The sequence below is a fragment of the Trifolium pratense genome, linkage group LG3 (genome assembly GCF_020283565.1).
Source record: "Trifolium pratense cultivar HEN17-A07 linkage group LG3, ARS_RC_1.1, whole genome shotgun sequence".
Lineage (NCBI taxonomy): Eukaryota > Viridiplantae > Streptophyta > Magnoliopsida > Fabales > Fabaceae > Trifolium > Trifolium pratense.
In genome coordinates, this window is record NC_060061.1 from 23,574,498 (window position 1) to 23,601,522 (window position 27,025).

At 30.9% G+C, this 27,025-nt stretch overlaps 2 protein-coding genes across 3 annotated transcripts; one reads left to right on the plus strand and one right to left on the minus strand.

Moving 5' to 3' along the window:
- The first annotated feature begins 21,677 nt into the window (after positions 1-21,677).
- On the plus strand, positions 21,678-24,882 carry LOC123913076 (amino acid permease 4-like). The gene is made up of 8 exons (XM_045963676.1): positions 21,678-21,904; positions 21,988-22,123; positions 22,429-22,662; positions 22,759-22,852; positions 23,050-23,264; positions 23,335-23,492; positions 23,711-23,938; positions 24,128-24,882. The coding sequence occupies exons 1-8, from the start codon at positions 21,857-21,859 to the stop codon at positions 24,551-24,553; spliced, it is 1,539 nt and encodes a 512-aa protein (XP_045819632.1). The 5' UTR covers positions 21,678-21,856; the 3' UTR covers positions 24,554-24,882.
- Positions 24,800-26,932, minus strand: LOC123913077 (protein EARLY-RESPONSIVE TO DEHYDRATION 7, chloroplastic-like). 2 transcript variants are annotated; one of them, XM_045963678.1, is made up of 5 exons: positions 26,771-26,928; positions 26,020-26,686; positions 25,762-25,928; positions 25,438-25,522; positions 24,800-25,324 (listed from the first exon to the last, which is right to left on the minus strand). In XM_045963678.1, the coding sequence occupies exons 1-5, from the start codon at positions 26,823-26,825 to the stop codon at positions 25,141-25,143; spliced, it is 1,158 nt and encodes a 385-aa protein (XP_045819634.1). In that variant the 5' UTR covers positions 26,826-26,928; the 3' UTR covers positions 24,800-25,140. The 2 variants fall into 2 exon arrangements, with proteins under 2 accessions (XP_045819634.1, XP_045819633.1); XM_045963677.1 differs by having other exon boundaries at positions 26,020-26,932.
- Positions 26,933-27,025: the final 93 nt, after the last annotated feature.

The window sequence follows — 27,025 nt, forward strand, 5'->3', positions numbered from 1 at the left end:
TGAGTAGAGACTATAGAGTATGTGTAAAATTTAATACTCCATTGATAGTGCATATAATTTAATCTTATTTTTAGCTTCAATGAAGAAAATAATTGATCATGAAAAATTGAATGGAATTCCATTAACAATTTTGAATCATTTGATTAGAATTCATTGGTTCTTAGTAGTTTTATGAGTATCCAATGTTTTTGGATTATATAGTTAGATGTCTAACTAGTTTGATTGATTAAGTCAATTTGGTCCTACTTTTTTAAAAGTATATTTTTTATATAAAATAGTTTATAGTTTTATTAGGTCAAATGGAATTTAGATATCTTCTAGATAAGACACCTTAAGACTCAAAATACTTATAAGCTAACTACATATTACTATCTATTAATGATATTCTCATGTTGTAAATTTTGTGGAATAAGAATCACATCTTATATTAACTTTGGCTATACTTTGCGATAGCCGGTGTTTCCTCCTTTATAACTCGTGGACTCTTTAGCTCTTATTAGTACATCTTGTGCTAAAGGAATTTGTATTGATTTTAATATATTTGATTAGTTTTTTTAATTTTTTTTTATCAACCTTTATTAATTTTTGGCTAAATTACATGATCCTTCACGTTAATTTTACATTTTAAAGTTTAAAGTTAGTCTCTTATAAAAGTTTTAAGTGGACCACTAATGTTACTAACATTACAATAAACTAATTCTTTTAGTCAATTTTTTATTTACATGTACACATGAATATTAGATATAGAGTTAACTTATAATTTAACGAAAATGATAAATTTATGCCGACATAAAAGATCAATTTAAAATTTAAAATAAATATAAGAGAACAAAAAAAAAATATATATATATATATATATATATATATGAGTATATGTATGCAGATTTTAATTTTTTGACGAAATATGCAGATTTTAATTGTCTCATGGAAATATTCAAAATGTCTTGTGTAAACTAAAAAATATTTTAAACTTATTTTTTATAACAAAAAAAGTCATCACAGTTTTAGATTTATAAAATAATGAATCTTTAAAAATAAATAGGAAAAAGAAATTGGAAAGAAAAAAAAAAACCACAGAAGAAATGAAGTGCATTTTTGAAAGCATCGTGAGACATATATCATAGATAACATTAAGCAGAAAAGGACATAAGGGTGGTAGCTAATTTCCAACCAGATCCCAAAAACTATGGCCTTCCCAAGGGCACAGATAATGGGGAGGGGAGGGGAGTCACTTTTCATTTTCAACCATCAAACCCAACCCCTCTCCTTTTTCTTTTTCAAAGGTGTTAGGTAGAGATATTAGAAGCTTCCACCAATTTATATTTTTTTTATTAATTGTTATTTATTTTACACATCTCAAGCCTCTAGAAATTCTTTGGCTTTGATTTTGATTTGAGTAGTAGCGCAGCCAGCGAGTAGCATGGGCCATGGGGTAGAGGACTTATGTGATTTTTATTTATTTTTTACTTCATGACTTATGTGATTATAAATAAATATTGTCTCCAAGGTCATATTAGACAAACATGTTAAAGAATAAAAAATGAAAGTAGAAATCTTATTTTAAAAAATTTCATATTTAACTTAAAAATTTAAAAATTATTATTTTCTATACAAATTTTAAAATAAATTTTTTATATCCCATTTTATGGAAGATTTTCCATCAAAGTTTTTATGAAAGATTTTTCGGACACAAGATCCGATATCAACAACGCATGTACTTATATAATTTTTTTATATTTTTTTTTTATTCCGACATAAATACACTTCAATTAATATTCTATATAGAGTATCCAACTATTGTGTGTCTATAATATTTCCTCCATTTCTTATTATAAGAAGAAAACATTACAAGAAGAAAAAAATTAACATCAAATTTTATTGAAACTATTTTTTTTATCTTAATGAAACTATTAATTATTGTCATTTTTGAATATTTTTTCCAATATAATCATATTAAAAATTGTGAGATATTAAATGCATCCACCAATATTAAAAGATAAATATTTTAAAGAGGGCAAAAAAATCTTTTAAATATTAAATAAATCTTAAAGGTTGCGACTTTTTCTTATAAGAACTTTGAGACAAGATCCTCTATAGTGAAATTTTAAGTGGGGCAATCTAGTTTAAATTTCTATGATACATTTTTTTGTGCGGCGTAACTTATTATTTGTTTATCTTTCATTAAAGTATAATTATCTTTTTGTAGCAAAAAAAGTATAAATATCTTTTTATATACTGCAAAAATAAAATAAGTGGTGGAAATACTTAAGATATCATTGAAAACAATTCTTTTTCAAAAACTTTAGATAGTGCATCTAATCTTTTTAACATACTCTTTTATCAATTAAAATTCATATTTTTCTTTGAGTAAATCAAATAAAATTCATATTTGAAAGCGACTCAAAGTTGTTGGTTGACGCTATTCATTCGAGAAGACGGAGAAATTCAAAATTTAGTTTAATTGTTAACGACATTATTCTTTTTATGTCATCTTCTTATGTAAACTTTGAGGTTAAGTTTGTTAGGAGACGATCGAATTTGGTTGCTCATACTCTTGTTAGGGCGACCAATGTTTGAACTAATTTCCATAGATTTGATATTATTCCCTTATGTATTAAACATTTATTAGTTAATAACATGAATTAAGATTCTTTGGTTAAAAAAAAATCAAATAAGTGTGCTATATAGTTCATATAGTTCTCATATAAATTTATATTAGATCTACATGATTTAATAAATGAATTTAAATTTCAATCAATAGAAAAAGGGTGCTATATAGTTATTGTTAACATTTGTGTGTTATAAATATTTATTACCAATAAGGGCACTTGATGTTTTTTCTCATTTTACTACCTAAATTGTTAAAGTGGTACAACCTTCACCCACATCACATGTAAGACTTGTATTAGTGGGTCCTTTTTAATTCATCTTTAGATCCTCACCGCATCAAGATGACCTTGGAGATTACCAAAGAACAGACAAGGATACCTTACATAAGCCATTGTTTGGTAGAAGTACTTTTTATCAATCACCCTTTTGGGTATATATTATTACATGTGTGTACATAAATTTGGATCACATAAATGTTTGAGAGTACCTTAACCAACTTGGTAAGTGGTAGCACACATGTGTATGTTTACTGGCCATGATATGGGGTCCGTTATAGGTACAGTCATCACATTTTGTCAAAATATCAATCTTCCACTCTTATCTTTCTTTTGATGTAACAACCTTCTTCCTATCTGTGGGTTAAATTGGGAAATGGCTAATTATTGTTAATTGCTTCTTCTTTTTGTGCCTTCCCACTTGCAATGAAATGACAACTTGCTAACACATTATTTTTATGGACACATGAATTTGAAATGGAATCTTAATTTTACTGTGAAGCAAGTGTTTTAAAATTTAGTTAATAGTATAAAGAAATAATGATGTATGTAGCATTATATAAGAAAAATTAAGAAGAATCAATTGTAATATATTTAAGGTGTTATAATTGATTGATGTGTGTTTTGTGATCGATATACATGACTTTAAAAGCCATATTTAATACATGAAAATGAAGAAATTGTGTATGATTTATTAATATTAATATTTTTTTAATTTAAACTACATAATTTGTTAGTAGTGTCGTATGCATGTATTTGATTGTTGGTGTTTTGGATGATTGATATGTATGAGTGTATAATTTCAAGAGTCAGTCATATTTAACATATGAAAATGACGGAAAATAAATTGTGTATTATTTATGCAGGTAAATTTTGATATGGATCACTTCACCAAGTGGTCCATGATGGATCAGTCATGAATAATATTATAACGAATACGAATTTTATAAAATCTACCGCTGGATTGAAATTTTATATCAATAACATATCAAATGATTTTCAATTTTTCTATATTTTTTATGGAAGATTTATATGATATAAATTTTCAATCTAACGATAAATTTTATAAATAAACAAAGAAGCAATTTTATAAATAAACTGTGTCTAGATCATTACCTGAGGTAGAACATAGAGCATTAACAACTTCTATATGTGAGCTTCAATGGTTACTATATATATATATATATCTCTTTAAGGATTGGCATATCAACTTAAAAACCTTACTACTCCCTCCGTCCCAATTTGATTGACACAGTTGACTGTTTCACGCATGTTGATGCATAACTTTGACGATTAATATTTTTAATTGTATAATAGTAAAAATTATAAAATTTTGATATTTTGACAATGCTCATCGAGACGAATTAAACAAAATCTTATATGTTAATATTTATTTTTGTTTATTAGTAGAAAAATAAGGTCAAAACACTATGTGCGAATAGTGCACAACAGTCAACTGTGTCAATCAAATTGGGACGGAGAGAGTACGAGTTAATGGCCACTTAATCATTTGTATATTGGGCTAATGAGTGTCTATTGAGCTTAACTAATTATGTTCTGACTCTGTTCCTAATTAGGTTTTCTCTCTAAGATTATACTACCTCCGTCCCATTTTATAAGAATTACTTTGACTAAATGCACTATTTATATGTCTTGTTTTGACCGTATTTTTCTAAAAGTATATAAATATAAATATTATCATATAAGATCTTGTTTGATTTGTTTCGAAGAGTATTTTCAAAATATCAAATTTTTATAATTTTTACTTAATTATACACAATTAAAGATATTTGTAATTAAAATTATATCTTGACATACATGTAATAGTCAATAGAATCTTATATTTTGAAACAAAGGAGTAAATAAGATGATGAGAGAGTCAAATACGACGGTCAGTCAAAGCAAAAGAGTTGTATCCGACTCTCTCACCACCAAAACACTCTAAACACGTGCAAAACTAATGAATATTTCTCTTCCTTAATCAACAATATTAACTTGGGATTAGACATATATATCATGATGGGAGTGGGATCGACACTGAACAAAGATGTGCTAAATTCAGGATTAGGATTTGAGTACTTCCCATGTGTTGGTCACTCAAGACAATGTGCTACTTTGTTTTTTTAAAAGGCAAAAAAGAATTGTATTGACAAAAAATAGGCATAAGATATTGATTTCATCACTAAGTACATAATTATATATCCTATTTATTTTTCACGGTTTTTTTTTACATGAGAAAATTAAAAAGGAAAAAAACAACAATGTCCTTAGAAAAGGACGTCTCTAAAGCATAAGCTAACTAGTCTAGGAAAAAAAAAAAAACTAAGAATAAACTAAGCGTGTGTTTGGTTCTGCGGCGGAGAGAATTGATTTTGGCAGAATTAATTCTGTAAAATTGATTCTGGCCAAAATTGATTTTAAGCTGAAGTGGTTTATGTTTGGATATATTCATGAAAAAGTGAGTTGAACAAAAAATTTGAGTGTAAAAATCAATTCTAGAATCAGAAGCTACGATTTCTAGCTTCAAGTAGAATCAATTCTGGAGGCAGAATCAATTCTACTTTTGAGAAACCAAACAAGTCAGAATCAATTCTACACGTCCAGAATCAATTCTGGATGCTCCAGAATTGAAACCAAACATACACTAAGAAGTGGTTCATGGACCATATAATTAAAGAGCACGAACAATTAATTCTTATCTTTGTTAGAATATTTGCGCAAATATTTTCTTCACAGATATAAGGTTTGTTTGATGTACAAAATAGGATAGTAACATGATAAAATATAAAATAAGATAAGAATACGATATGTAGTTATTCTCAGTTATCCTATCATGTATTTGATACACTCAGGATAACATTTTTTTTTTATCAAACGCGATAACTATCATATCATATTTTTAATGCATATACTTGCTCATAATAATATAATATAAGATATATAACATAATTAAAGGACAAAATTACTCTTATAAAACATTTTTTATTAATGCTTTGAATTTTATAAATAAAAAATATAAATAAGTAATCAAATAAATTTATATAATTTTAAATAAAAATCATGAGAAAATAAACAAGTTAAATTTTTTATATGGATCATGATCGAATAAATAAATCAATTATATAATGTTAAATAAACTAAATAAATATATGATATATCTCATATGTAAATAATAAAACTTCCATTATAATTTATTAATTTGTTATAAAATTTAATTTAATATCCCTATTTTGCAATTTTTTAATAATTATTTTACTTTAAAATATTATAATTTTAGTAGATTTTTGATTTTTTAGATTATATAAATTACAAAATTACACTTATGAGAAAATCGTGTGTATATTTAAAAATTAAAAATTTTATTTTTAATTTAATATCAAATTATTTTATTATTTATATTTTATTAATTTTACTTTTTTATTAAAAATATATTTTATAGAATAAATAAGTAAATTATTTTCTTATCGTATCATGCTGGTAACTCACGGTGGTTCTGCAAGTGCACAAAATCGCTACCAAGTAATAAAGTGATAAGTTTATCGTTCTCCACATGGATTGTGCCAAGGTTACTAGTTTCGCTTAAGAATATGATAGCTGTCTTCGCTTTGTTTGTTTTATGAAGGTATCTTTGCGGGTACTTTAGTAAATGACAGGAAATAAATGCATAAATTAAATAACTGAAAAGTAAAGGGTGTGTGTGTGACCACACGGGGTGGTTAAGTGTGGTAAGATCCCTCCTTTACTCTTGCTTGGTGGCTCAATTGTTTCTCTCTTTAAGGATTTAAACTCTTGAAAATAGGTTTGAAGCAATATATGTTCCTATTTCTATTACAAGCATTTACAGAGCATAGTTAAAGGTTACCCTTACTTTATTTAGACACCGTTATCCAGAGCTCCACTTTTTCGTTTAAAATTTGGTCTCATCACCCTGGGGACCCCAAAATTATAAGTTGTCGCGTGTGTCTAAAACTAGTCACCTACCCACAGGCATACTCTACAAGGTAGAAATTAACGTTCTTTCCAATCCTATACTAAGACGGCAGATACTGAATTTAATGGTCTCATGTAGGCCCTAATATGCTGTCCTTCGGTCGGGATTACTAGCTTCGTTTCCTATGCGATATCCAATAGTTCCTTAGATTTTATTCTAATGTGATCAATATCAAAATAACTAAAACCAGACAACAAAAGAGTTTGAAATAGAAATAACTGAATTTATAAATATTATAAATAATACAACCAAATATTCGTAAGGGAGTTTCTCGACTCCACCTAACCTAGGAAAAATAAATTACAAAGACAGAAAGAAAAGAACCTTGTTGGCCTTGGAGTTCCTTGGCCTCATTGCCTCCTCCTTAGAGTTCTCCTAACTTTTGAATATGTTGAAATATTTTGGAATGAATAATAGTGAAGGAGGAAGACTCTATTTATAGTTTTTCAACTGGGTTTGGGCTTTTTCTGCGCATCCATCGCACCCATCGTGGCCACGATGGCATGTAATTTTGCCTTATCGTGGCCACGATGGATCCTATCATAGTGCGATGGAAGATTTGATCAGGATTTTCTACTTATTTTTCAAGAATTCATCGTGCCACGATGGTAAAGATTTTCAGCAGATTTTCTTCAATTTTATCTGTCTTCTCACCACGATGGTGCGCTGCTTTATTCCATTTTTGCCATTTTTTGCTGCTTTTTCCACTTTTCTTGTTTCTGATCCTTGTGTCTTCACTTTTCCCGATATTTGCTTGCTTTTGGTCTTTAATTACTATAAAACCTACTCTAATCTACTACTAAAAACATCATATAATTGGTTGTCATCAGTAACCCAGCTCAAATTCAGGATAAATTTTTTAACTATAGAGACATGATAGGATAAGTTTCAGGATTAACTTATCATATCCTACTGTGTCACAACTCACAACACACAAGATTAAGACAGAATATGAAACAATTATCCTATCATGTCTCTTATCCTGCACACCAAACAGGCGTGGATAGACATAAATCAACTTTTTAAGCTTTTTTTTTAGGAATTTTTTATAATATGCTAAATGTGTCTATAAAATAATCATTAAAAAAATATACATGGACTTAATTTTATGGTTTAAAAGTGCGTTCATAAGATATTTATAGGGATGAAAATATGTCATTTTTTATATAAGGACGTATTTTTTAAAGAATGAAAAACTTATAACTTAAAAGTTGTTCCGAATAAAACTCAAATATGACAAAATTACATTTTTGGTCATTTATCTTTACTCCAAGTACAATTTAGTCCTCTAATTTTTGTTTTTTTTTATAACATTTTAGTCATTTTTTCATGTTTGAATATGAATTTCAAGCTTCGAATTTATAGTTTTCTTTCTTTGTTCGCTCTCAATCATAAATATATCATATGCCATAAAAGAATATCATCGATTTGAAGTGTGAAAAATCATATACATACTCGAATAAATGATAAAAAAAGACTACAATATTATAAAAAAACGATAAAGGACTAAACTGTTACCTAAAATAAAGTTAAAGAACTAAAGTGGTAATTTTGCCTTCAAATATTGAGAGGACTCACACTGATGGTGGATGGATGGAAGGATTCTCGTCGATGAAGGTGACGGCCGAAATCCAAGAAATAAGGTTGAGGTGAATGAAAAAGTTAAAATATGACTTAGAGTTCGTTTGATATGTAAAATTTAAATACAGGACATATCGGTACAAGTACAAGAAAGAACAACACAAGACAAATATTTAAGGTATTGAACAAATTTTGTCTTGTACGATGTTTGGTGGATAAAATGTTATTTTACTATTTTAGATAAATTGTGCATAAGACAAAAAGTTGTCCCTTGATTTAGTGGGAGACAAGAATCCATGTTTTTGTCCGGTCCCTTGACCCTAATTTGTCCAGTATCAGGAACAATTTTAAAATCAAACACAAAACACAATACTGTTGAAGTTATCATTATTTTTTTAGCAGATGAAACACATATTTATAATTTAGACATTATCTAACTCAAATGTCCGATTCAAAACAAAAGCATAGTAGTACTAGTAGTAGTTAACAATAAAGACCTAGAAGTGAATGAATGTGAAAAAAAATGATTAAGAAGTGAGTGAAAAGTAGAGACAAACATAACTCATAGTAAGCTAAGGAAGGAACACTCCCATTAAACTCTACCAAACCTTTGTATGCTATGTGACGGTAGTTGGTAGCCGTCCAACGTTAGCACATGTGCCTTGCTACGGCGGTGGGTCCTCACTCAACCACTGTGGGCCCCACAACTTAGTCAAGATACACCTTTACACTCAACTTTATGTTATGTGTATCTTCTCTTAAATAGTTTCAACACACTTTCTAATCTAATTATATTCTAATCTAATCTTATTTTTAACAAAAAAGTCCTTTGTTAATTTGATTGATTTAAAATTTAAACAACGATTGTTCTCTTTAATCTTCTACCACATATGATGGAACACACGTAGAAAAACTCCATATGGATTCGGTGATGATGCAATCATTTTGGAATAAAAATAGACTTATTGAGGTATCAAGAACTAAATCATCTTTATTTAAGGTTAATTATATGTTTTTTTTTGTTGAATCAAGTCCTACAAAATCTATTGTAGTGGTTAAAAAGTTTCTTGTGTTTTGTCTAGTCTTGTTTATTTTTTTGTAGGATTAGGAAAAAACTTCGAGAATCTATGCTTTTGGATTGAATATATATGAATTTAACATCAATTCTTTCATTCTTTTACCACTGTTTATTATTATATGCAATAATTACTAAACGACAATAATGTCCCTCTTCACTTACTAGAACTTTTTGGACAATATATTCGAGTGACCTTGGTCCTTGAAGACTAGCCAATTTTGATCTTTGAATTAGCACTTTCTTGGATGATTATAATTTATAGTAATACAAGTAGACAAATATTTTATTTTGTTTGAAATAATCATAGTCAAATTAATTTGTGATGATTAATGTTCACTAGTTTCTTAGTTGATATTGAATTTAGTACGGAGGATCACAATTCGATTTCCGCAACTGTGATCCGGGAGAGGCTGAAATCACTCAATTTCAAAACTGACCTCAAAATCAAAATAAACAGTCCAGTATCCCGCATACTAATGGTGAAAACTAAAAAAACAATATATTATAGAAATTGATTTTGAGGGTTTAAACATGGTCAGAAAGCAATAATATATGTGTTAGTATTTTATATCCAATATTTGCATGGGACAAAAAAATGAGCCATATCTGAGGACCAGCAGAGACAGACCTAATAAATGTCCTACAAGCTTAGTTACAATTGGATATCTTGTTCAGTTTCTGGCACTTGTTGGTACCAATATTTTTCATCTATATCCGTGGTGAGTTGGGCAAATTGGATGATTATATCTTCAATAAATTGTTCACTTTACTTTCCTTTCTTTCTTCAATTTTGTGATGCAATGAACAAGTTGCTAGTTGACAAATGAGACCACATGTCAGATATTGAAAGGAACATCCCAACCCTTCCCAGACCAATTATTGTTCATCGTAAGAAAATAAATCCTATAATTTGAAACTCCCTTTTTATCCTTTTATTTTTCAGTAGAAATAAATTTTGAAATTTAGAGTTCGGTAGAATATGATCGATATAATTTGAAACTCCCTTTTTATTTTTCAAGTATAATAGTTTCAAATGTTTTGTTCTTAACTGAAGTTTGATAAACACTTGAATCCTACCACTGAGTTAGTTTTGGAAATGGATTTCTTGCTTAAAAATCCATGAATGAGATAATTTGATTATGTAAATAATTTAAACAGTCCAATCTATTTTTTCTGTCAAATAATTTATTGGCTAGAAATTTCACTATAATATAGTATTCTGTCAATTAGGCTAAACTCACAAGACCGTCCAATTTAAATTTAATGGCTAAAATCAATAACTTATCACAATTGCAGCAAATCCAGGTTCATTAGTTTGAAGCCATTTCAAAACTTTGTTCTTTTGAATTATATATATTTGTTTGTTTTTCATAGTTTTTCTCCACTATAAATGATTATATCGATGTGTTTGAGACATTAAGTGTGAATTCATCTCTCGGTTGGAATTCAAACATTAATTCGTTACCTTGCCAGAATCTAACTTATTCTGCTTGATTAAACTCTCTTGTTTTTTTAGAGTGTGTTTGGAAGAAACAATTTTTTAAGGTAAAATAATATTTTAAAGAGTTTAAATTCTTCTATCTATTTTTTTTTCTTGGATGATTAATTTGGAGAAGTTTTAAAATGATGAGAATTTATGTAGTATTTTGTTCAAGCTAAATTTTAGGAATTTTAAATGACACTTAAAATTAGGAATTTGAAATTATTTTCTTATGTATGTTTCAAAAAATTTAAATTAACCCATATAATTTTTTTAAAAATTGTAAATTGGCCCCTAAAATTTTTCAAATTGGTCCTTTAAATATTTATTTGAAAATTGCAAATTGGTCCCTATTTTTAAAATTTTAAATTTGACTCAATTTTTTTTTAAAATTTATAAAATGACCCAAAAATGACCCAAAAATGTTCATAATGAATGATTTAGATATATATTTAAAAAAGAAAATTAATTCAAATAGAATAATTTGAATTGCTTAGAACTCTACATCCTTTAATTTTTTTAATTATTACTACATTTAAACACACTCAGATTATATTATTTTGATGTAAGATATTTCACAAATTTTTAGTTGGGATGTATGATTATTTATTGCCAAAATTATAAAAATGTCACAACTAATAGAGTTTTAACAACTTCCCCTTACCTATCTATTTGTTTTTATTGCTTTAGTTACAGAGTCATAGTGGGAATTAAATTCTGTTGAATTTTCCTTATATTTTTGAATATTTTAGTGCCTTTATGTCTGTAGGACATATAACTTGTTTGGTATTGCTAGAGGAAGATCTATTAATTCACTTGGGCCATAACTGGGCCTAAGCGTACCAAACCATGACAATGACTGGTACAGAAACAGAACAATTAACTATATGCGCAATATAGCAAATATATAGCTGGTAGGAAAAGTTCACAAAGTTTGGTGAGATGTCTTGTGATTAAATAATGAGAAGATTTTTTTTGGTTACAAAATAATGAGAAGATTTAGATAAGCACAGAAAATCGGTAAAAAAAAAAAAAAGCTGCCAAAAAGTTTTTTTTTTTTTTTTTTAAAGAAAAAATGAAAAGCAAAAATAGGCCTATAGATCATACATAAGAGGGTGGAGAAAGAAAAAGATATGTTAGTGTGTGGTGAAAAGTATGGATGCCCATATTGTTAGGTAATGGTTGCTTGGACTTAGATGATTTATGATTGGTGTAAGTGAGATCACAAAATCATCCTAACCTTTGTGTGTATCCCATGTAGTCTTTTCTTTCTAGTCAACTATCTATCCCTTTCACTAAATTGAACCTCTTGCCTAAAAGGCTAGGCTACAACACTTTTCTTTTTTCTATTTCATTTTAGATGTAAAATTATTGTATCCTAGGCTCTCTTATTGATATGAATTGGATCAAGATCGACAAGACAACAACCCTAGTTATGAAGCGCGATGGAGGATGGTAGTTGGACTCTCATGTGAGAATGTTTTACTTACACATTTTAAATGTTTAAGTCAGTATTTGATCAGTAAAATGGGTGAGAACCTTCACGTGTTCTGTTATTAGATAAGATTTTGAAAGAATTAGGTTAAATTACGTTGAAGTTATTGAAAGATTTTCGATGTGATTCACAAGTCAACTTCTAATGATCACATAGTGATCGATTTCTAAGAGGGCGACACTAAGATGTGCTAGTAACACAAATTCTTAATATGTATCATTATAGTAGAATCTATTAGAGATTTGTTCTAATCCCATCCGAAACACTTACTAACCCAAAATCCATTTTATCTATTTTTGTTCTCAAGACTCCAATGAGTTTCCCAGCATCATCTTTCAACCCTATGCACACAAAATACAAACCCTTTTTTTAACGAAACGAAAGTGGTCCAATGATACCAATTTGTAGTAGTAAGTAATTAGCCACACATAAGTCGTGATGGGAAATTTCTTTGCACTATTCAAGTTGCTTGCCACTTTTGACAATTGGTGGAATTCATAGTTTTTGATTATTTTGTCTACATTTTTAGTTTGTTTTATATATTGTTCTAGAGCTTTAAACACGGACAAGACAAATGATACAGTTTATCTTTCTAAATTTTGTATGAATGGAATTTTATTAGTATTATTTTGTTGAATGAAATTTTAAATTAAATATTTTCAGCTTGAGTGTCTATAAAATATTATTAAATATTTTTTCATGATTGAGGTTTTATTTCCTTCTTATTTACGATAGAGCTAGGATTGAACCTACAATCTCTCAAATTTTTCACCATTAAACTAAATCTAGTAGCTTTCACGATTGAGGTTATATATTATATATTAAATAAAGACTATCGATCAAAAAATGAATTGGTTTAATTGAGTAGTGAAAAATTTGAGACCTTTTGTTGTTTTGGTTTTCATCATCAGTATCCGGTTCACTGGACCGTCTAATATAGTTTAGAGGTCAATTTTTGGCATCAAGTGGTTCCAGCCACATCCCGATCGCAGTCGCGTGGGATCGAACTGCTGTCCTCCCTACCAAGTCCATCTTTTGTGTATGGGTAAAATTCGGTTTAGAGAGAAGAATCCATCTTTTGTGTCTCACAGTGTCTTCGACCAAAATTAATCACCTTGATATATGCTATGCATTTAGTCCGCAACTTACACCGTCTGGTTATTTTTAAAACGGACACTACTAGTCTACTACTCCTATTGTGATCGTGGTTCTCAAACCATCTTCATTACTACCTAAAATCTCTCTTAGAAGATGCTATTACTTTCTTGGCTTAATTAGTAAAATGGTCCCTTAAAAATATTTTTGGTTTCACATTGGTCCCTTAAAGAAAAAAAAGTCTGAATAGGTCCCTTAAAGAAAAAAAAGATCCGAATAGGTCCCTTAAAGACATATTCATTAACGGAGATGTCTTTAAGTGACCTATTCGGACTTTTTTTTTTTTAAGGGACCTATTTGGACCTTTTTTTCTTCTCTAAGGGACCAATATGAAACAAAAAATGTCTTTAAGGGACCATTTTACTAATTAAGCCTACTTTCTTTAGGCATTACTTGGAATATCCATATAGGCTTTACTTTCTTTAGGCTCTCTCCTACCGTAAATTTCTTAAACAATAAGTTTATAACATGTCGATCCATATAGAATTTGAGATTCTATTGTAATAAACTAATACTGCATAATTGTATATCATATTCTGCAGGAATAAGTATTAAGATATTAATTATTTTGATATTAGTTTATTGGCTAAATTGCATTTTTGGCCCCCTAAGTTTCAGAAACTTGCAATTTTGACCCCTTATGTTTCAAAATAGCACTTCTAGCCCCCTAAGTTTCAAAAAGTTACGATTTTGGCCCCCTAAATTTCAAAATAGCAATTTTGGCCCCCTAAGTTTCAGTAGTTGCGATTTTGGCCACCTATGTTTCAAAATAGCACTTTTGGCCCCTATCTCTACCTCGTTTGCAAAAGGTCAATTTTGATCGAGTCAAAGTTGATGTGGCAAGTCACTTAAGTGACTCAGCTGCCACGTCAACATTTTTTTGTTATCTTATAATTAAAAGAATAAAAAAATAAAAGGAAGAAGTCACATGCTTTAAATTTATTCTTTCACTAACACACATATATAATCTCAAATCCTAAAGAATTAACCAAATACTTCGTGACGTTTATTCAAAAGGATTTTTCACTATACGTAAAAAAAAAACCTAATTCCAAATCCAAAAATAGGAAACAATGGAAATTGAAAACTCTTCGTGCTTTTTGTTATGTCTTTTTAATTATTTAATGACTTCATATATGTAATGACTTGATTTGTTATGTCATTTTGATTTAGAAAAGTGTCTTGAACTTCCATTTAGAAAAGTGTCTTGAACTTCCATTTTGCAAAAGGGGTAAACATAGGGGGGCCAAAATTGCTATTTTGAAACATAGGAGGTCAAAATCGCAACTTTTTGAAATTTAGGGGGCCAAAAGTGCTATTTTGAAACATAGGGGGTCAAAATTGCAACTTCATGAAACTTAGGGGGCCAAAAGTGCTATTTTGAAATATAGGGGACCAAAATTGCAATTTTCTGAAATTTAAGGGGCCAAAAATGCAATTTAGCCTAGTTTATTTTATGTCAATTTACTATTTTATCCCTGAGGTTGTATTTAAAGGCAATGAGCCTCATTTGAAAAATCAATCAATATTCAACAAATTATCTTCTTCTCTAAAAAACTTTCTCATTCAATATTATGCTTTGCATAATCTCTCTTTGGTATCAGATTCTATTCTAGATCATTGAAATCCCTACTCTTGAGACTTTTGATTCATTACCTTTAAATACAACCATCAGGACTAAAATAGTAAATTGACATAAAATAAACTAATATCAAAATAATTAAATTAATATTCTAATACTTATTCCCGTTACATATTCATTATGGACTGGGATGTCCCTCGGCCCTACATGCATTTTAGCGTGGTAAAGAAAGCTTGCTACTATATGGAACATTAAGTTTTGGATCTTATTTTGTAATCATATTTAGTTTAAGGTGATGGCCTGATCATAGTCACATAATTTTTGTGGGGAACCGCGAATTGGTTCGCGCGAACCGGTTAGCAGTTCTTTCACGAATTGGTACACCAAAATTCGCAGCAGAATTCGTCAGAAACAGAGTACCAGCGAACCATGGCAAACTCGCATTTTCGCACCGCAAACGCGTAGCCACAGATCCATATCTCTGCCGTGGAGACCGTCTTTTTTTGGTACAAGCTATTAGTATATATTTTATATTTTGTTAATTAATATATATTTTTTTATTCATAACATGAACAATCTGAATGGTATTATTCAAGTGTATTGTTGGGGAGTCCATGGAAGCTCGGAGAAACAATGAGGTCAATGCTCCAGGACCACAAGAGTGGGAGACATTACATCTCCACCCAAAACCTTAAGATATTAGGTTAATGGGTTACCTCTCTTATAAATCCAACATATGTGGGACTTAACCACTTGCACTTGAAACCCAACATGTACTTGGGTTGAGGTATACAAAGACAGCAGGAGACAGGTAGTTTATAGCAGCAGTAATACTTCTGCCATACATACATACATCTTCTCTGATATGCTTTTTGTATAATAAGAGTGCACTGCAGCAGTACTACACTGAAACTTATGTTTCCTTTTTGTCCGTCTTTGTACAATAATTCCAACTAATTCATAAATAGTTGTCGTTCTAAGAGATTGATATCTGGTTTTTGAAGATTAGGGGAGTGTGGAGACCACATTGACCTTTGAAATAATCAGCCGCATAGGTCTTATTGCGTTAGTGCAGCAAGCATCTAATTACAATTGCATTATTACCTTTGTTTTATGTTCTGGTTAGAAATTGTAGATGAGGTACATCAATGGATATGGTAGGGATTGTCTCTACTTTATAAATATATATATATTCAGGTCATCTCGCAATCAATGCGAGACTTTTTAACACATCCTCTTGCGCACAACACTATTGGGCTTGAGGTGAGGATATAAATTGTGGATGACTCGATCAGAAACCTAATAGCAGACAGCCCAGCAGATCGTGGAAGAGCCTCTAATATCATCTTAGAATTGAAACACCGACTTGTAAAATGAAGATTAACAAAATGCACGATCAATGTGATACTTAAATTATGGGGTTTTCCTTTAGGTTGATCTCTCTACATAACTTTGGGTCGCACAAAGGGATACAACGAGATTATTACACCAACAATGTTTCTTGAACTTACGATCATGTGATCGTATGAGTCAACTCATTACCAATTGAATCAATTTTATTTTAGTTTGTGTGATTTTTCTTACATGAACATTCTGTGATGTTATAATTATTTTTTCATTCCAATTTTTTAAATCAATGTTTTTCTTCAAAATAGTGACTATTATAGAAATCAAATAATATTTGACATTTGCTTGTCATTTGGCAATTATGATCTTTGCATTGAAAACAAATTGTAAAACAACTAAGGACAAAATTATAATGGCATTTTAGTACAAAAAATTATATGTATTGATCGAATTTATTAAAAAGGAAAATGTTAAATGCTACTTCAAGAACAGTTTTCTTTTAAACAATTTGGTCTAAAGTTTGTTACTAAACCATATATTTAACTAATGACAAAAGGAAGGAGAGAGACTTCAACTTCACGACTAATCGACCTCACACATTAATTATTCTTTCAATAGTAAATTTAACAACTAGCACTTTATAGCATAGAATACTGCCTTTATGGTCATCGAAGTGTACTTGATCTGATCAAGGGTTGTTTTGAACATGTTCATTTCATATAATTGGCATCACAATCACATGCATTGCATGATCAAAGTGGTAGCTAGCTAGAATGAATTTTCAGCAAAATTTGAGCCAAACATCCATTGAGAAAATTCCAAAGTTACAAATCTCATGCAATCTTCCAAAACAGTATTGGCCAAATTAGTTGTTTGGTTTGGTGAATTGATTTTTTTAGACATGAAATTGGCATCACATGGTATTGGGACCCTTTAATTACCCTACAATAAAACTAAAATTTACATCTATATCAAACTATAATTACATATTTTTTTCATTTAGATTGCTGTGAGTTCGATAGAATTATATATAGGAATACCGTAATTTGAAACCGATTTATTAATCGCTAAGTTACTATTATTCGTTTTTGTTTTCTCATTTCTCTCTCCCTCCACTTTCATGTAAGTAGCATGAAATCTCGGATTTGGATGACCCAATGTAAAAAGCACGCAATAATGCATTTCAACTGTTAAATAGAGATCAGACAGTCTATATTACATATTAATAAAATCAATTGTTTATGATCTCTACATGCTTTCTAATTAGACAACTAATATAGTAACTATGTTAACAGAGTTACCGCGTTAAATCATTATCGGGAAATCTTTACCACATAGAAAAAGATTAGATGAGAGTATGAGCGAGTTGTGTCAATTTGGTGAGCAGAATAACCAACTTTAGTGTCTCCTTTCCCAAACGCTAGCCACATATGCATAAAACTTGAGAAGCAAGATATAATAAGAAAACAAAGAGTATAGAATGATCAAAATGAATGAATGAATATTAAATTTAACAACCACCATAACTGAGTTTAAACAATATAATATATGTATTATTATTCAAAAAACAAATATTAGAGCTTCTACCAACTAGAGCATATAGTATAATCAATCTGATTGACATCATTAAAATTACCGATTAGATTTTGATATATGATGTCAGCTTATAGATCATTATGGCAAAACATTAATAACTGTACAGACCAACCAACAACTTTCCCTTTTGATTTCACCCACTTATAGTATTAGTAGTATCTAATATATCTCTTACTTAGGAAAATGACAGATATATACAAGCAATGTGAAAACATTAACTCCTCTTCAATTGCATTGCAACTTGTGAGAATAACCAAGTGTCTTTTTTTGGGTCAACTGAGAGTATGAGAGTAACCAAGTTGGACAAACTATTTTGGCAAATGCTATGGTGGAATATTCTTGATTGGGCCTCTTAGCCCACAAAAAAGAGAATTTTTTCATATTTAGTCGGTTTGTGTCATTTTTCATATTGTATAGATCGCTAAGTAAAACCTGGGTAAAGTATAGAGGAAATTTCTTTTCGCGTCTCTATTATTTCTCACGCGCCCTAAAAATTACTCTCTTCTTCTAAATGAGTGTCGTTTAAGATTTTTGCACACATTACAAAATGCAATTATTAATGCAGTGGTCTACGGTCAAAAAAGGAAAATGCAGTGGTCAACTAGGTTATTTATTTTGGAACGAAGGGAGTAATTATTAGTTTGTTTCCTTGAAAATAGTATATATAGTAACCAACATAGTGTGACACAAGTGGTAGATACTTGGATCCCTTAACCGTTTGGTCCTGGGTTCGATCCCCGATCGGTGCGTATGGAGAAGCATTTGTTGAGAGGGGTCAACCCCTTAAATGAATCTCAGCTACCTCGTGGGGATGCGAAGGATACCTTTGGTTTACTAAAAAAAGTATATATAGTAATAGTTATGGGATGCAATTGGAAAACTTAGCATTGAAAAGGGAGAATGACAATCAATTTTGAAACATTTTTTTTTTGCTAGAACAACATTCAAGGAGGTGCCAAAAGTAGTTCTATGTTATTAGAAAGGGAAATAGGATTGCCCATAGTTCAACCTAGTTGACTTTGTCTGAGTCCAACAAAGTCTGGTTAGATGACACACCTTATTCCCAAGATTTACTTTTGGCACCTTACCAGTTTCTCGCGCACCTTATGAGTTTTCAGTTTTACTCTTCCGCTACTTAAGTAGCTGACGTTATAAAAATGAGAAATTTGTGGAAAAACACCCTACATGAAAATTCAAGATTTTAACAGTCCGCTACTTAAAACGTAAAATCCACTGCTTAAGTAGCGGACGAGAGATATTTTAATAATTTTGTAGGACATGCGAGAAATGAAATAGATGCAAAAGTAAATCTCATTCCCAAATTGCTTCTCTTATAATCTCCGATTTCTTTTATTAATTTGATTTGTTTTGTTTTAAATAAAAACAATTTTGTTATCATTTTTTGTTTGGTTAGTACATGAGTTTTGAATATTCAATATTTTATTGAAAGTGAAAGGTAGTTTTGCTCCTCTAAATTTTTGGCTGAACCCTTATTAGAAATATTTTATTTTTATAGCATATCCGCAGTCTATTTTATTATTGAATGTGGCGATCATTGTTCCACTTCTCATTTAGTTCTAATTTGATTTTTTTTTTCTTCTCTTTCTTGTAATTCTTTTTTATAATTTTCAAATTTTTCGTTCGTTTTTCTTTTATCGCGATTCTAAATATTTATACTACGATCGAACAACATTGTATACTAAATTCTTATTGGATCCAACTACTAGATTCGATCTTCATTGACTACTTTGTAAAAAATAAATATACTCCTCTAAATATATTTCATCCGTCCCATAATATAATTAAAAGTTGCTCAACAAAAGTGGATGTATTTAGTCTAAATTTTTAACTAAATACATCAAGTTTCTTTGACTCAATTTTGCTTATATTTTTGGACGGAAAGAGTATATTCTTATTGGATCCACATCACATAAGTCTTAGATCGAATGAGATAATGAGCAAAATGGTGAGACTTGAGTATCTAAATCTTGTATTTTTTAGATATTTTTTTTTTTGTTTTGACCCTCTGGTTCCAAGGGGATGGGGGCCCTAGTAGTCCAGAGTTCGGGACGAGTTCTGACATCAAGTGGTTCCAGTCCCCTCCCAAATGCAGTTGCGGGAGATCGAACCGTGATCCTCCCTATTAAGTCTAGCGCCAATTACCACTGAACCAACTAATATTTGGTTGTATTTTTTAGATATTTTGGACACAAGCAGCAGATTCACATTTTATTGGGTATGTGGTCCACATGTACACAATAGTAGTAGTATTTATAGTCTTATGATTAGCATTTAGCAATCATAATATTAAAAAAAAAAAATGTGAGATGGGCCTCTAACTAACAGAAAACAAAAAACCTAGCAATTATAAAAAGGAAAAAAGGGCTAATGAGTAGCTACTCTGTTGAGTGAAGCATACCCAGAATGAAAAAAAGTAAATAAAAAACCTAACCAATATAAATCAAACAAAATCAAGTAGTTTAATGGTTAGAAATTCACCTCTTGAGGTGAATGCGTAGAACATTTCAAGTTCAAATCCCGACTCTGTATATAAAATGTAATATCCATACAAATAGAGCTATGCTTATGAGAATGAGTAATCACAATTTTGTTTTTTCCTCTAAATGGCACCTCGTTGGATCAAAGAGTATGAGTGTTGATTATAAACTACGCTTCACCTTATAATTTTCAAGCAATGAAATAAATACTATAGCTTATATCCCTCTTTTTAGCGTCAACATTCAAACCTCAAGTCTACAACATTATATCTTCAAGGTATTATCCGCTTTGAGCCTTGTATAAATCCTCACAATTTTATTATTTATAAAAAGTGTCTCATTCGGTTGAAGAATGCAAGTGTTTATAAATTATCTCTAATTTTTATTTTCAAACAAACGTGAGAGTATTGTGTAACAAAACTCTCTCTACAGGGTTGAGGCCCCCTCTTCCCTACCCCTAGCTTCATCCAAAAATATGTCTCACTATAATGGGAAAAATATTGTATACATTTATAAATATATATGTACTACAATACTACGTACAATTGTGCTTTTAATTATGACAAAATTAAAATTTCACAATGAAAAATCATCAACCAAACATGAATATGTGCAACTCGTAAGAGTCTTGAGCTACTTAAACAAATGATCAGGAGTTCGATAGAAGGTTCAATATCATATTTTGTTAGAGAGTTCTTGTCCACGCAAATTGAACCATCTCATAATAGTTGGTTCAATATCAATATCATATATGTATCTTATCATATTGGTATGAACAAATATGTATTAAAAATATGATATAATAGTTATCATGTTTGTTATCCTGTGTGCACCAAACACAGGATATGATAACTGTTATCCTGCTGATATCCTATCCTATCATTATCCTGTTGTATATCCTATCCTGTCACTATCCTATCCTGCGCACTAAACGGGCCCTTAAATATGGCAGTTTGTTTGTTTCCTCATAAGCCATTCACGTGTTCCATAACCAAACTAAGGTCCAAAATAAAGCATTGATTGCAATCTGAGACTGAAATTATCTTTCAGATTAAATTTTACTGTACTAGCTATCATTGGTTGCACAATGCACACTGATTGAGCAAAAGCATATTACTCACACATTCACCTTTCTCACCCACTTGTAGTCACAGTATTCAGCTAAACAATGTTGCCAAGAAGTAGAACACTTCCTAGCAGAATCCACCATGGAGTTGTAAGAGCTTTTTAATTATAATAGTTAGACAATATTTTAATACTATGCTTTGACTCATATTGATATTCAATTTTCTATAACAGATAGAAGAGAGGTATGATATCAGACACTACTTAGAAGTGGAAGCACGGCCCGAAATCCGAACGGAGACAGAAGCAATCACCATTGAGCCTAATTATTCCAAGTGCTTTGATGATGATGGTCGTCTCAAGAGAACAGGTTCAATTTATGTTAAGTCGAAAATTTAGACTAAATTCTTACGGAGAGTTTGCCACCTATTTGAGTCCCACAAGGCTCGAATGATTAGTTTATGCAATTACGTGCAGACTCAGAGGATACCTGTTTTAAGCCAAAGAGAAAAAATAGACTAAATTTCACTTCAAAGTTCAAACTTTAATTTCAACCAAAATAATTTTATAAGATAAGTTGATTTAAAATCACATTTTGACGGAATCTTAGATTTTGAGGCACCGAGTTCGATTTCTACTGATAAAAAATGTAAAAAATCAATTGTTGCATTGCAGGAACATTTTGGACAGCAACTGCTCATATCATCACCGCTGTGATAGGCTCGGGAGTTCTTTCATTGGCATGGGCAATAGCTCAGCTTGGCTGGGCTATTGGACCTATTGTCATGATTCTTTTCGCCGGTGTGAATCTATACACTTCAAGCTTACTAACACAGTGTTACAGGACAGATGATTCTGTTACTGGACAGAGAAATTACACTTACACTAATGCAGTAAAGTCTATCTTAGGTAACAAGATCCAGAACATGTAATGTAGTCATGTTACTCGTGTTTGGTGTTGTTATATATGATGAAATTTTATTGTATATTGTTTTTGGATTCCAGGAGGAAAAAAGGTCAGAATATGTGGTTTGATACAATATGTGAATCTGTTTGGGATTGCAATTGGATACACTATTGCTGCCTCAGTTAGTATGATGTGAGTTGTTAAAACCTAAGTCGTTACTTATTCAATCTCGTTCGTTGATCGTATGATAATTAGTCGTTTAGGGAGACAATTCTTAAATATCCTCGAAAGTCATTGAGAGATTAGTCATCGTAGTTGCCTATAATGCAGATTTTCCTTTTATTAACTGTATTGGTGATGTGTTATTGACATTTCTGCTTGTTTCTTAGGGCCATAAAAAGGTCGAATTGTTACCACGAGAGTCATGGAAAAGATCCGTGTCATATGTCAAGCAATTGGTACATGATAACATTTGGTATAGCAGAAGTGATACTTTCCCAAATCCCAGACTTTGATCAAGTATGGTGGCTATCCATAGTTGCAGCTATCATGTCCTTCACTTATTCTGCGGTTGGATTGGGTCTAGGAGTGGCAAAAGTAGCAGGTACAAACATATTTTCATGCAACTTCTCACTTATTTTCATGCAACTCCTAACTTATGTTTCACCTTGCAGAAAATAGAACTTTCCAAGGAAGCTTGATGGGGATTAGCATTGGCACAGTGACACAAGCTGGAACAGTCACTGGCACACAGAAAATATGGAGAAGTTTACAAGCTCTAGGAGCAATGGCTTTTGCATACTCCTTTTCCATTATCCTCATTGAAATTCAGGTAATTGAGATAGTGCACATCTTGATAGTATACCTATGAAGCAAGAAATACACACCGGAGACTGACACCTCGAAACCGATAATAATTTATGAGAATGACATAATTCAATGCAATCATAAATGTTGGTGTCGGACACCTTAAAGTGTCCGTTAAGTATACACATTCTTTATAAAAAAAATCACATTATTATATAAGAAAGCTTTTTTGTTATGTTGCAGGACACCTTAAAGTCTCCTCCTGCTGAGGACAAAACCATGAGAAAGGCCACTATGGTGAGCATCATTGTTACTACAGTATTTTATATACTCTGTGGAAGCATGGGATATGCCGCCTTTGGCGATCATGCACCTGGAAATCTCTTGACTGGTTTTGGATTCTATAACCCTTATTGGCTTCTTGACATTGCCAACTTTGCAATTGTTGTGCATCTAATTGGAGCATACCAGGTATTTATATCTTATTACTCTTGAGCATTTATCTTACTAAGAATGTAGCACCGACACTTCAGATTAAAAGCGTCTCTCTAATATCTTACACCGACACAATACTGACAAATGTAGTTACATTTAAGTTCTAAATATAAAAAATTGGAGTACTATAATCTAATTTAATTGAATATTATATATTTGTATTAGGTATTTTCCCAGCCTTTATTTGCATTTGTTGAGAAGTGGAGTGCACGTAAGTGGCCAAAAAACAATTTTGTGACAGCAGAATATGAAATACCAATTCCCTTCATTGGAATGTACCAACTCAACTTGTTCCGGTTAATATGGAGGACCATTTTTGTGCTATTGACAACCATCACAGCCATGTTATTACCATTTTTCAATGATGTAGTTGGAATACTTGGAGCTTTTGGATTCTGGCCCTTAACAGTTTACTTTCCAATTGATATGTACATTTCACAAAAGAAGATTGGAAAATGGACTAATAGGTGGATTGCACTTCAAATACTTAGTGGATGTTGTCTCATCATTTCAATATTAGCTGCTGTTGGATCCATTGCTGGGGTTGTTTTGGATCTCAAGACTTATAAGCCATTTAAAACTAGTTATTAAGTGAAAAGAAGAAGACTTCATCTGTAAGAACAACAGTATTATGAAAAGTATAATTTCATAATATTTTTCATATGGATGTATAGGGACACCGACACTTATCATTACACTTAATTATGTCATTTTCTAAAATTATTATCGGTGTTGATGTGTCAATATCTATGTCGTGTCCATTACACTTAATTATGTCATTTTCTAAAATTATTATCGGTGTTGATGTGTCAATATCTATGTCGTGTCCAGTGTTCGTGCTTCATAGATGTATACATATCTATGTGCAAGTAGCACTTTGAAGTTACAATGAATAATTTCTATTGCACCTATTGATTGTATTTTGCCCTTCTGCAATTGTATATCATTAGTCGTGTTGCTATTTAGATGTATACATAAGCTCATCTATGTTTGAATTTGTTATGAGATCAGTCTCTCCTGATAACTTATAACAAGTTATTATACAAATTCTCTAATCAACTAAATGGTAAACAAGGACTTAAGAAAACATTAAACCATTGTAAAGAACACTTCTCTAAGAAAACATTAAACTACTGTCTATGTGTGTCTATAATGTATTCTCTTGTTGACATGCCTAGTTATTTCTTAGCCTTGAGTTGAGCAGAAGTTGCTTGTGCAGCAGCTTTAGCTATTGTTGTTGGTTTGATCACACTCTTAGGATTAAGTGCCTTCCTGAGTTTAAACACAGCCCAAGCTGTACCAAATGCATGTCCTGCAGCATCAAGTCCTTCATTTGTAATCTCACCTGCTTTTTCTCCATATCTAATAAATATCACCAAAACAAACAGTCAAAATTAAAAACAAATCAATCATACTTAACATCATGACTTATAATAGAACATAGGAATAAATTACTAAAAATTAATTAAACTTACTTATGTGAAACTAGTCCAGTAGTCACAACTGATGAAGTAGACATAACATTCCTTCCAGCTACTTCTACAGCATCACATACCTTATCTGAACATCATCATATACACACGGCCAAAAAGTCAGAAAAATAAATAAACCAAAATACTTTAACATAATAATCAAGAAAAATAAATGAACACATAATGAGAACTCTCTCCGGTCTCATATATAAGAGAAGATTCATTTTTCAGATTCATCGATCGATTATTCAATGAATCGGAAAAATGAATCTTTGCTTATATCTGAGATCAGAGGAGTAAAACTGTAAAAGTCATAAATTAACTCACTGAATCCATCAAGGCTAGCAAGTACAATTTCTCCAGGAAGAAGACTAAAGAATTTTTTCCCAGGTTTAGAGTTCACAACAGAACTAGTAAAGAATCCAGACACCTTAACAGCACCAGATAGAACACCAAGAGCCACTTTCTCTGACATTTTTGTCAACTTCTTAACACTGAAAAAATTCCCACATATATAACATCATCAAAATTGTAAAAAAACAAAACATACAATAGAATTTTTTTTCAAATTTTAAAATTTCTTACCTTTTCATACTCTCCATAGCATATGGACTAATCTGTGATTGAGAAGAACCAGGTTGCAACCTTTTCTTCATGAAATCATTCCCCCATTTCAATCTATCAACAGTAACATCACCACAAAACAAAATTCCTCTAATCATTTGTCCTGAACCAGCAGCAATCCATCTTGCAAATCTTCCACTATAATCTTCCACGTTTGGTGCCAACGTTGTCCAATAAGCAGCAGCAGAACTTTCCTCAACAACTTCCTTTTTCTCCAAAACTTCCCACCCTTTAACACCCTTCACTTTTTCCACCGAAAAAAAACTATACTTGTCAAGAACTTCATCAAGTTTCTTCAAAATTGAAAATTTCTCTGACCCATTTGTTTCAACCGTCATTCCGTAGTTTAAAACATCATCCTCGTTCTCTGTTTTATCACTCTTTGGAATCTGAAGTGTGAAAAAATAATGGGATTCGTCGAGTTTTAGTGTTGAAACGTCTTTGGCTAATGGCCATTGGATTTGATGACCTATGCGAGCAAGAACTGCTATGACTTTTTCCTCTTCTTTGAGATTTACTATGGTTAAGTCACCAGAAGCTAAGTGGACGCTTGAGTCTTTTTGTATGAGATGAAGAATCACGTTTGGGACAGTAACAAGAACATGTTCTTGTGGTTGTGTTGTGTTTGAATATTGTGAGGAGAGATTATTAGTGGTGATTGAAGGATACATGGATGATGAAGAAGAAGATGAATGAGAGAAAGGAGAGTTTGCGTCTGGGTTGGTGGATTCAACTTGTGGGTAGAACGATGATGTTTTTTGAGACATTATAGTATGTAAGAATATGTAGTTTTTGTGAATTGAGGAAGATGAATTAATGATGGTTTTTGTGATTTGCGAATTAAAATATGAAATTGTTATGATAAGAATAAGAAGATTTAATTGTTGTTGTATTTATTTATAGAGAAAGACACTACAAGGAAAAGAAAAAGCAGCGGCAGCTGACTTTGGCAAGCGGCGGCGGTTTT